Raw genomic sequence first — 12,448 nt, 5'->3', positions numbered from 1 at the left:
AAGTTTTTAACAGATGAAATGTGTAAGGGCGTTACATGTTTGATGCTTAGACTAAGAATAAAAAGATGTTGCAAGGGTTATGGAAATAAAACTGTTTGCAGTTTAGACATGGGGCCATAAGTCGATAATTTTCAAGTGCCAAGGGTTGTTTATTATCAATCTATGTGGTATTCCGATTTTGCGGTTAAGTACGATTGATGATTATTTTGGGTTAAGTGTCAAGGGTAAGGTATCTATTTGAGGACATGCTTTATGAGAGATATGTCATGAGCTTATGTGATTAAAGGTTACGAAAAGAAAAACTATTTTCGAGGTTTAATTATTATGTTATGATTAGTTGTTAGGGCGATAAAATCACGAGGGGCTAATTCTTCGAATGTAATAATATTTTAGCTATTACAAGCATATAAGTTTTTGAGGAGATAAAGGTTATGTAAACACTTAGATAAGATGAGATGATCTCATGTCATCTCGAGACTTTATTTCCATTTCATGAGTCCCAACCCAAGCCCACTAATAGCTCAAACAATTATCTGGCTTCCCTACCTTTTCCTTTGCAGGTACCGACTGTGGACCTTATTGCCATGCCTAGCGCCTCACATGATCTCATTGTGTCCTCATCTTCTTTAACATTGCCCATTACACCAACTTCAACAGCAAAACAACCCTCTGCCTGACCAGTACCTGAATCTACTCCTCCTACCTCCATCACTGTCCCACCTGCTCATCCGATGAGGACCCGATTACAAAAAAAAGTTTGCTACCCAAGCAACATACCGAAAAGATAGTACCATGGAATGTGATGCTCTTTTGTGCAATATGACATGGTCTCTGGTTCCAACTACTCCCACATGAACATTGTTGGCAATAAGTGGGTGTATCACCTCAAGTACAATGCTAACGACACTATCCTAAGGCGCGACTTGTGGCCAAGGGATTTCATTAGCAGCCTGGTCTAGATTACAAAGAGACCTACAACCCAGTGGTCAAGCCCCAGACAATCAGACTCATCCTCTCCATTCTTGTAAACTGCTCGTGGCCTATTCAACAATTCGATGTTTAAAATGCTTTCTTGTACGATGAACTCAGTGACTCTGCCTTTATGGCTTAACCGCAAGGCTTTTTACATCCTCAATATACTCACCATGTGTGCCGACTTCACAAGGCCATTTATGGCCTTAAGCAAGCACCGGTCACGATTTTCCAAACTAAGTGCCTGACTCTCTGAACTCGGTTTCTCTGCATCTAAAGCCGACAACTCCTTGTTCATTTATCGGCAATCCTCTCTAGAGATTTTTTTTATCATCTACGTTGATGATATTTTGGTTACCTGTTCCTTCATGGTTGTCATCTCTTCTCTGGTTCATCATCTTCAACAAGGCCTCCCCATGAAGGACTTGGGCTGGCTTCATTACTTTTTGGGCACTGAGGTCCACTCTCACAATGGTGGGTTGTTTATTTCCCAACAGAAGTATATTTTAGATCTATTTCAGAAAACAATTATGTCCAATGCCAAAACAGTCTCCATACCCATGTCTTTGGCCCATTCCTTAAAATTGTATGACAGTGACCCTTTCCATGATCCTACCCTCTATCGCTGGAGCCCTCTAATAGGCCCTTTTGACCCAACTTGATATATCATTTGCATTTAATAAAGTATATCAATATATTCATCATCCACTATTAATCATTGGACTACTGTCAAGCGAATTCTTCACTATCTCAAGGCTTCTTCTGCTTTTGGCTTGCTCATTTGTCCCAATGGAAGCCCTTCCTTGCAGGCCTTTTTTGATGCAGACTGCGCTGGATGCTTAGATGATCGTCGACCAACTAGTGGCTATTTAATATTCTATGGCACTAATCTTATCTCCTAGAGCTCTCGAAACAACAAATTGTTGCTCGCTCCAGCACCGAAGTTGAATATAGAGCCTTAGCCAATTCTACAGTTGAACTCATTTAAATCCAGGGTCTTCTCAAAGAACTTGGTATTTTTCTCCATCAACCTCCTAGTTTGTGGTGTGACAATATTGGGGCCACTTATCTTTCAGTCAATCTGTTTTTTCAAGCCCGCACAAAACTTGTAGCCATTGACTTCCGTTTTGTGTGGGAAGAGTAGCTCATGGGCACTTAAAAGTTCAGTTTATCTCTGGGAAAGATCAACCTGCAGACGTTCTCACTAAACCGTTAGTTGCTCCTAAGTTTTCTCTTCTTTGAAACAAGCTCATTGTCTATCCCATCCCGATGAGCTTGAAGGGTCGTGATAGAGTTTCCATAATCACAGATTCAACCAATCCCAAAAATCATGCTAAGGCTGACACTCCCGGAGATGAAGCATTGAAGATCAAGTCCTTATGACTGCTAGCACATCGTCCATAATTTGATTTCCTCTTTCTTTGTACAAATCTGTAAATTTAGCCACTGTTGTGCACATATTTCTATACTCAATTTACATGTACTTTGCAGGAAAATATCAATAAAATAATACCATTTCATAGGGTAACAAGATCAGAGGAATGAAACATTGAGCTAGCTATGAATGGAGAAAGCAGAGATTGAGGTAAAGGCAAACGGTGGTGTGTTTCTGTGCAATTACACGGTGCTTCGTTTAAAAACATATAATACCAAGAGAAAAGAGGATGGTTGAAGGTACAATGACATATTGTGGAGGAAAAGGCCATGTTAACAGTGCAGCAGAGGAGAACACATTGGCTTCGTTTTGTCAGTTCTAGTCCTCCACAATGTATAAGCTGGTGATTTGAAATTCTCTTCAAGGCGGGCCTCACAGGGATGGTGTTCTGGTAGTGCAACAAGGTGTTGGTCATGAGTTTGGAGTGTATGGTGTCTTAGTTGTTGAGCTGAGATTTATAGCAGTTTAGGTGGGCTGAACTTTAACAATCTGATCTAGTTTCCTTGAGTTATTTCATGGTGAGAGAGGAAGAGAAAAGAACTAAAACCTATTTTGCGGTTTTGCTTAGGGCTGAGCAAAAATTCAAAAATCCAACTCAGAATCCAACTCTGCTCTGGTTTCGACAAATAGGAGTTGGAGTCGTTTTTTTTTTTCTTTTTGTTTTTTTTTCTAGTTGGACACCTCCAACTCCAATCCAATCCGATCCGACTCTGACTTTATGCTCCGACTCTGATTTTGCCCTCCGACTTCGACTCTTACTCCGATATTATACTTATGTTATATAGTTATATAACTAAAGCTTATATAATTAACTTCAATAATATACTAGTATGAGCTAATTATTATAAAATAATTTACTTATAATATAATATAAATAGACTAATGATATTTTAGTATATGTAAACATTATAGTATTACTACCATACAGACACTAAAAATAAGTCTAGTGTCGAAATAAGTTATAAATAAATTAGACACTAAAAATAATATGAAATACTATAGTATGATAACATATAATTAGACACTATAGTATAAGTTTAGTATAACAATAAGTTAGATATTAGTATAGAAGTAAATTAGTAGTGAATGATTTAGTTTTAATTTCTAATTTTTTAGAAAAGTTGAAATTTGAAAGCCCACAATTTTTTTTTTAAATAGATTAAATATGAAGCTAAAAAGAAAAAAGTCCAAAGCTGAAAGCCCATATCCAACTCCGGCCTGACAAGTCGGAGTTGAATCAAAGCCTACACAAGTCGGAGTCGGAGTCGGATTTAGGGGAATTTGACTCCGACTAAGCAGGTGCTCACTCCTAATTTTGCTTCCCAGCCACGTAGCAGTGTCAGTTGGAGTGGCTTTTGGTGGTGCAATTGTTGTGAGCCTTGGGCCTTGGCTAACCTCTGCTATGTCGATCAATTGAAGAAGGAAACGACAGAAAATCGTGCGCAAAGAAATTTAAATCTAGGATACTTAAGTAATGAATTTATAAAAATATCCCTAGTTTAAAATAAGATTCAAGATTGAGTACAAAGAATACCACTGATAATAGCTTATGCCTAGTTTGTGAAATAGAAGTTGACTCATATGTGCATGCTTTGTGGAGCGGTCCTGCGGCCTCAAATGTTTGCAGATAAACTGGGAGTCCAATGTAGAAGTGGTCTAGTAATGAAACTGTTTTCACGAAGCTATGGATGAAACTAAGGGGTTGTTTGGAATGAGAGAGCTCCTCTCAACTTATCTCAACTCATCTCATCTCATCTCATCTAATCATTATAACTTTCTCAAACTCCTATACAAAATACAATAAATAATTCAACTTTTTCAAATCTCAAAACAAAAATAATATTCTTACAATATGCTATCAAGAAGAGTGCAGAGAACCTTAAGCAACTGGAAAAAAACCAACAGGTTTATACTGTAAGGCCAACAAGATGCTGTTGTAGATAATTAATCAAAGATTACAGGGCTTGGAGTGATAATTAGAGACACTACATGAGAGATTTTGGCTACTCTATGTTCAAACATAAAGCATAAAATGAAGCCTGTTATAGCAGAGGCACTGGCCTTAAGAAGAGTTATGGACTTTTGCATTGAGCGGGCCTGTCAAGGGTGATACTGGAAGGAGATTCTCATACAGTTGTGAAGGATACAAATTGCAGGGGAGATATTAATTCTATAGATTATGGAAATGTGATTGTTGATATTCGAAGCATGTTTATTGAAAGACCAAGCTAGAGTGTTTGCTTTACATATTAGGAGGCCAATACTAAGTAACATAAATTGGAAAAGTTAGTTATTTTATGTTTAGGAGAGACAGTATGGATAGAGGAAGGTCCTATATAGATTTTAAACTCAGTATTGAGTGAGAAAATCTGTAATGACAGAGTTGATTTGCATATGACGAATAAAACTCTATCCTGATTCAAAAAAGAAAAAAAGAAAAAAAAGAGTAAATAGAGTTGTGTGTATTATTTTCTTTTAATTTGTTGTTAGCATAATCCATTTATCTTTAACTTTTTAGAAACAACAAAACACTAATGTTTCAACTTTTAACAAGAGAAATGATATTTAGTTAGTTTTAAGGTCCGTGAATTTCGTGTATCTTCTTTTAAAAAAAAAAAAAGATATAATATTTATATAAAAAATTATTTTTTAATAGTAGATTTTATTTTTTTTTAGAAAATTTTTATTTATTATCTCCATACTATACATCTTTTTTATTTTTGTTCTCTTATTAAATATGTGATGTATGAATAAATAGTAAAATAATTTAATTTGTTGAGGGGGAATGAAACCAATAAAAATAAATAAATATAATGTGTAGATGATAAGTATCAAAACTGTTTTTTAAATGAAAGTGCGTAGCTTGCCCACCCTAAAATTATATATAGCACTACTCTTAAATCAATTGGTTATTTTATTCTCAATCCAGTAACGTGTAGAGTATACCATCCATATTGCTTAAATAAATTTATAAGATTAAAAATTAAAAATTTTCTCTTTTAAATTAAATTATGTATAAATATTTTATTAGCACCGCTAATAGAACTTTTCTCAATGAAATGGATTTACTTAAACTAGCAATGATACGCATCAACCACACCCTCCATACATTCAACGTGATATTTTTTTTTTTTTTTTTTTTTTTTTTTTTTTTTTTTTTTCCGGCTACATCAACCTTATGTAAATAATTTCTCAAACTAAAAACCCGCCACCGCTTAAACCCTTTAAGCAGCAGTGCGGAAAGCATTTACTGACCTCGCAGCCACTCTGCTTTAGTCGCCGAGCAATGGCCGTCGCCAAGAGAGTCGAAACTTACGAGGACTTCGTGAAAGTCCACGGCCTGCTACTCACGGCGTCTGGACTCCCTCAATCACTGCACTACCAGCTTTTCCGGAAACTCTCGTCGGAAACCTTCGACGGCGGCGCCCATTTCAGAATCGAAACCTGCGATGGTCGTCAGAGGCGTCTCTTCCTCACCTCCGACTTCATGCCCAAGGACTCCCACGTCTTCCTCGTCGACCACGCCTGGACTTTCCGCCTCTCCGACGCCTACAAACAGGTCCTGGGTTTCAGCATAACCTCATAGTCTCCATTCACTTAGATATCATTTTCTTCTATTTTATATTTTGTGTCTTTTTCTTTTTCAGTTGCGGGAAGTTCAGGGATTGGCAGAGAGGATGGCCGCTTTGATGTGCTTGGAAGATATCGATTCGAATTCCGATCCCGAAGAGACCAATGAATCTGTAGACGGAGTTTCGCATCAAACCGGTACCGAACTGAGAGTTGCAGAACTGGTTGAAAGTGAAATCAATACTGCCAAAGAGAACGGACAAGACGGCGCCGTTTTGTGGTTGGAGCTTGAGGAGCTTGACATTGACGATGACTTGCTGTTGTCCCTCGACTTATCTAGTAGATTCCCGGTGTGAAAGATATGCTTTCTTGAGTTTTTTGCATTTAGAATATTTTTGTGGATGTTTTTGGCGTCTCTATATGTTTTTCTCTGTTGGATATGCTAATTAGGGTTTACTTTCGCTGAGTCTGTGCGGAAACAAACTTGAGAATATGGAAATAGTTTCCCGGGAAGTTACTAAATTTGGAAACTTAAGAGCGCTGTGGCTTAACAATAATCCTGTCGTCGACAATTGGTAATGTTGGTTGATACTTTGGAAATTGTTGGTTTAAAAGTAGGTTGTTTATTAAGAGATGATACTGAACATTTTTTTCCAAAAAACAAAATCCAGCAAGGAGCAATTAGCTGATATTGTTCTTCAAAGGTTGCCGAATTTAGAAATCTACAACTCACAATTCACCGCCAACTTTGGGGAGTGGGCGTTGGGCTTCTGTGGAGGAGTGTATGTAAAGGATAATCCAGGCAGAGTCCATCTGGGTGACCGGCCATTGGAGAGAGTGGCCTCTCTCGACCTCTCGAATAGGTGTATCCACAGCTTGATCAATAAGGTTTGAACATTATCTATTTGCAATTCAGATATGCAAAGAAAAAAGGACAAAGTTTGATTTCTTTTTGGATTTTGTACGTGCAGTTTGCAGTAATAAGTTAGTCCAAATAGTGTACTCATTGCCGATACTTCTCTAATTTTGTTCAGACTTTTTCCCCTGTTGAGTTGCCATCTCTATCATACTTGAATCTGCGGGGGAATCCGTTGGAATTGAATTCAGGTGGTGACTTATTGGAAGTCCTGAAGGGATTTCCCTGCTTACAGTCTCTGGAGGTATTTTTGTTTGATATAGCTACAATGCTCCACAGAGACACTGTTGTTGAAGACTTTGAAGAGTTTGAGTCTTTCTAGATGTTAAATCATTGTACAGGTTAATTATAAAAATAAAAATAAAAATCATTGTACAGGTTGATATTCCTGGGCCCCTTGGAGTAACTGCCATCCAAATTCTTGAATCCCTTCCTGAACTTTCTGAACTGAATGGTGTCAATGCCTCAAAGATATTAGAAACTGGAAAGCATGTGATTGACTCTATGCTTCGGCCACGTCTTCCTGAATGGACTGCTGAGGAGACTCTTGCTGATCGTATTATAAATGCGATGTGGCTATATTTGATGACATATAGACTTGCAGATGAGGAAAAGATTGATGAAACCTCTGTATGGTATGCATTTATTTAAGAACCCAAATGTTATGCATTAAAAAATTGATAAAAAAAATCTTCTGTATTCAGTGATACTTTGAAGTCGTGATGGTTGTTTGGAATTCTTTGTAGGTATGTGATGGATGAACTGGGCTCAGCACTGAGGCATAGTGATGAGCCAAATTTCATGGTGGCTCCCTTTCTCTTCATGCCAGAGGGGAATCTGGCATCAGCTGTGAGGTTTTCCTTTTATCTTTCTTGAGTTTGCTTTGCTGCTTTGATGCAGATACCATTTTTGTCATTTAGTATGTTGACTTAGTACTTGGCGTTTGATGGATTTTCATTCTTTATTATTTACTGAAGTATGTAAAACTACTTGGTGCGTGTTCTACATCTCAATTCGTCCGTATTGTTAATTTCAACACCCATATGAACCTTGTGGTTTTGGTTTATAAAAATGCACGTGGGACTGGGACTTGATATGCATTTTGTTTTTATGCTTGTTTGCCTTTGTAAAGCAAATGGCATTAGCAAAATTGTTGACAAACAATTCCTATTTTCCTTTTTTTCAGCTTTTCTATTTTGTGGCCAACCCAGAATGTTCAAAAAGGAGATGAGTGTACCCGTGATTTCCTTTTCGGTATTGGGGAAGACAAACAACGATCTGCTAGACTCTCTGCTTGGTTCCATACTCCACAGAATTACTTTATCCATGTATTGTCTTCTATTTCTATATTAGATGGTGACTCTCACTGTCATTAACCATTTAAACTTTGACTTTTTCATCAGTTAAAGATAAATTAATTCCTTCAGGAGTACAAGAAACACCATCAGAAATTGCAATTGAGAAGCTTGATCTCTCCATCCATTCAGTCTTCTACAACTATTAGTATACATCGTACTGATGAATCTGCTTTATGTGTTTACACTGATATTCCTCAAGTGGAAGAGTTATTAACGCGTCCAGAATTTGTTATCAGTATGTGCTGCGTTTCACTGCTTTCAAACTCCTTTATGATGGACTTTTAATTAGTATATTTATTTTCTTTTGTGATTGTATTTTAATATTTCTATAAATTGGTTGGATGTTTATGCATCTGCAAGATATCAGTAAGGATATGTGATATTACAGGCTCCATTTAGTTATCTGTATTACGGTCTCTAAGCAAAACTTAGATTTTCTTAGTGGTGGTGGTTTTGTTTGACTATAATTACTTCATATTTGTCATTTAGGTTGTCTTTTTTTTTTTTTTTTTTTACTATGCTTTCTTCTCTCCTGTAAGTTCTCTTCTATGATTTCTTTTGCTTACAGCATCTGAACCAAAGGATGCCGATATTATATGGACTAGTATGCAGGTAGATGAAGATGTGAAGAAGGCTGCTGGAATAATGGATCAGCAATTCATAAACCAATTTCCTTTTGAGGCTTGTCTTGTCATGAAACATCATTTGGCAGAGACTATTCAGAAGGTCAGGAAAGCAAGCTTGCTTTCATCTACATGCTACTGTCAGCACTCTTGAATGAACTGACCTTATTCTGTCATTAAATTTGAATAATTTTCTTTCCAACAGGCACATGGATCTCCTGAATGGTTGCAGCCCACTTATAATCTCGAAACCCATCTAGCTCAACTTATTGGTGATTATTATGTACGCAGTAGAGATGGGCTTGACAATCTATGGATCTTAAAACCTTGGAACATGGCACGAACTATTGATACAACTGTCACTGATAATTTATCTGCTATCATCCGTCTGATGGAGACTGGGCCTAAAATTTGCCAAAAGTATATTGAGCACCCTGCTTTGTTCAATGGGAAGAAGTTTGATATCCGTTACATAGTTCTGGTTCGGAGTATGAATCCTTTAGAACTATTCCTTTCCGACGTTTTCTGGGTATGCATATTATTTCTTTGGTCTAATAGTTTGCTATCTGCCTATATGTTATGCATCAAAAAATATGCCTATATGATATGGACCCGTTGCATTGTTATCTAAAGATGAATGAAGAACACTGTTTGTGGCCTATTTTGGATGGTATCTGCTTTAGGACAACCCATGTTTTTAAGGTGGTTCTTTCACTTTCATTTTCAGGTTAGATTGGCAAACAACCCATATTCCTTGGACAAGCACAGTTTTTTCGAATATGAGACTCACTTTACTGTCATGGTATGTTTCTATGCACCATGTTTTAACCATACCCTCTATTAAATTTCTGTTACATGTGGTTATGGACACCTCCCATGGGATTTAAACCTGAAGGCCGAGTGAAAGGGAATCTAATGAAATTTGTCCATTTTATTTAGAAACAAGTTTCTGAGATTACAATGAAAGCTCTACTTTAGTCAATGATCACTTTTATGGCTTCCAGAACTATCGTGGGAGATTCAGTCATAAAAACACGCGAGAGTTTGTGACAGAATTTGAACAGGAACATAAAGGTATGGGGGCTTGCTCATCTATAATTATTGTTCGTCTTCCGAGGAGCCCACACTTTCTCATAACAACTCCTAGTGTAATTCCTATGTTTATTGTAGTTAAATGGTTGGAGATCCACCTAAGAATAAGAAAGATGATACGGTCGGTCTTCGAGGCAGCTACTGCAGTACATCCAGAGATGCATAGTCCTAGATCGAGGGCTATCTATGGTGTGGATGTAATGCTTGATAGCTCTTTCCAGCCAAAGTTACTGGAGGTTTGTACTTGGAATTCTGAATGCCAACTTCCAGTTATTTATTTATTTATTTATTTTAATTTGTTTGGATCCAAAAAAATGATATGTTGTTTGTTATGAAGGTGACTTACTGTCCCGACTGTACAAGAGCGTGCAAGTATGATACCGAATCTATAGTTGGAGGGGAGTCATTAAAGGTCAAGATTTCTTCAATGATGTGTTTGGTTGTCTCTTTCTGAATGAAACTGCCCATGTCAACCCATTGTAATTCTGAGGTTTTGAGAATTAAAACATCATCAACTATAGTGTTTTGCAGAAAAGGTCTGGTAATGTTAAGCTGACATTTTCCCTATAATTGAGTGTTATGGCTTGTGAATCGAGCCATGCAAAGACAAAAGTTTTCAATCGTGGGAGAGACGTTACATTTCGGGGTGAGGCCACTCAACCATTCTTTGGTTGACTTAAAGGTCATGTTGGGTTGTATTTGAGCAGATAGGGCGACTTGAGGCTCTGTCCGAGTTTGGGCTCCAGTTCGGCTCGAGTTGTGGACAATCCAAGCCACCTGAATTCAAAACTATAGTTGTTACTGAGCAGTCGAGTAGCATGTTCAGGATTACACCCCCTACCTACCTGATCATGTATTGGATAGCCATTTTGATCAGATTTTTCCCAAAACTTTTACTTGAATTTTGAATAGATAGACATAAAATATGTCATACAATACTTATGTAACATATAATAATGCTATTCGTAATATCTATATAAATAACAATAAATATCGTAATATTTATGTTATGTATAATTTCCATTTCCACTCGAGACTCCAAACCCGGACTCGAAATCTGGAGTTTATAGATATCTGAAGCCTGGTTTGGTAGATGAGATCTCTCTAATCATTATTCAAATTTTTACATAAAATATAATAAATAATTCAATTTTTTCAAATCTAAAAAATAATAATAATAATAATAATAAATTATATTCTAATAATATTTTATTTAACTTTCATATCATATAATTTCATTTGTGTACATTTTCAAATTCGGCTCGATTATATCTCCATACAAACCATTACCATAAAAATCTAAAAAACCGGACACAAACATTTTACAACTCCACAATAAAATATTAATTTTTGAAAAAATCCAAATACACCATATTTTATTATGTGATTGGGCAATAGTTATATACTAGTTGTGTCCCTACCATTTCTAAAAATTTAAGTGGTGTTGGTATTAGAACCGATCTTAAATGCTTTAAATTTTCATTGATAAAACAGGAACAAATGCTAGTTTGGTTATAAGAAAATTTTATACTCTATAAATATGGATGCACCTTCATGTTATTAAAATTCGTTACATAATATCCATTTTTAATAGCTTAACCACCAGAATTATTTGAATTTAAAAATACACTCACAAGTACCTAGGTGTTTTTCTTATTTATATAGAATTAAAAAATAAAAACTAACCACCAAAAGGGCCACCCAAGGTGGCATCTAATCACCCCCGGCCAAGGTGTGTCTAGCCACCCATGCACTGAGTAGCCAAAGACCATTAGGGGTAAACGGTTTGGTTTAAGACATTTTTTAGAACTAAATTGGTGTACATCGGTTTTGCAAATTTAAAAATCAATATTCAACCGATTCAACACCAAAATCGGAACTTCAAGTTTTCCTAGTTTCGGTGCAATCCTATTTTTCTAGTTTTACGGATAAACAAATCATACTCTAATAAAACTTTAGCAAGTGATTGACCCATATCCCTCATTTTATGTTATATTAATTTTATGTTATAAAATTAAAATTTATATGTTATATCAAAATTCAAATACTATATTAAAAATTATAAAATTAATTTATGTTATATCATAATCAAATGTTATATCAATTTTATGTTATAAGATTAATAGACATAAATAATAAGATTTTAAAATTTTATTTTATATTAATTAGTAATTTAGCATATAATACATAATATAATATAAAAGAAATTATATATAATATAAGAAATCATATAAAAATTATTTTGATATAATCTTAAAAAATTAAAAATAACATATATATGTACCGGTTTGGTTTGGTTTGGTTCGAACCAGTGTTCTAAAATCCAAAATCGGAACCGGACTGGTTTTCAACCTGTTTTGCTAAGTAGGGACGGGTATCGGTTCGGTCTGTTTCTCTCTCTCTTTCTTTCTTCTTCTATTTATTATTATTATTATTATTACTGCCCGACAGACCACCCTTGTAGGGTTGCATCTCACCCACA

General features: G+C 36.0%; 1 protein-coding gene across 1 annotated transcript; it reads left to right on the top strand.

Moving 5' to 3' along the window:
- The first annotated feature begins 5,443 nt into the window (after positions 1-5,443).
- On the top strand, positions 5,444-10,967 carry LOC121249996. The gene is given in 17 exon segments (XM_041148899.1): positions 5,444-5,474; positions 5,621-5,966; positions 6,055-6,327; positions 6,428-6,552; positions 6,649-6,865; positions 7,012-7,137; positions 7,272-7,528; positions 7,640-7,747; positions 8,080-8,221; positions 8,321-8,486; positions 8,820-8,977; positions 9,080-9,403; positions 9,602-9,676; positions 9,879-9,948; positions 10,045-10,202; positions 10,304-10,361; positions 10,364-10,967. Coding segments are annotated over 17 exon segments (2,697 nt in total). The 5' UTR covers positions 5,444-5,466; the 3' UTR covers positions 10,450-10,967.
- The last annotated feature ends 1,481 nt before the right edge of the window (positions 10,968-12,448 follow it).

This window comes from Juglans microcarpa x Juglans regia, chromosome 2D, assembly GCF_004785595.1.
Source record: "Juglans microcarpa x Juglans regia isolate MS1-56 chromosome 2D, Jm3101_v1.0, whole genome shotgun sequence".
NCBI lineage: Eukaryota > Viridiplantae > Streptophyta > Magnoliopsida > Fagales > Juglandaceae > Juglans > Juglans microcarpa x Juglans regia.
The sequence above is the reverse complement of the archived record's forward strand: the minus strand, read 5'-3'. Positions and strand labels throughout refer to the sequence as shown.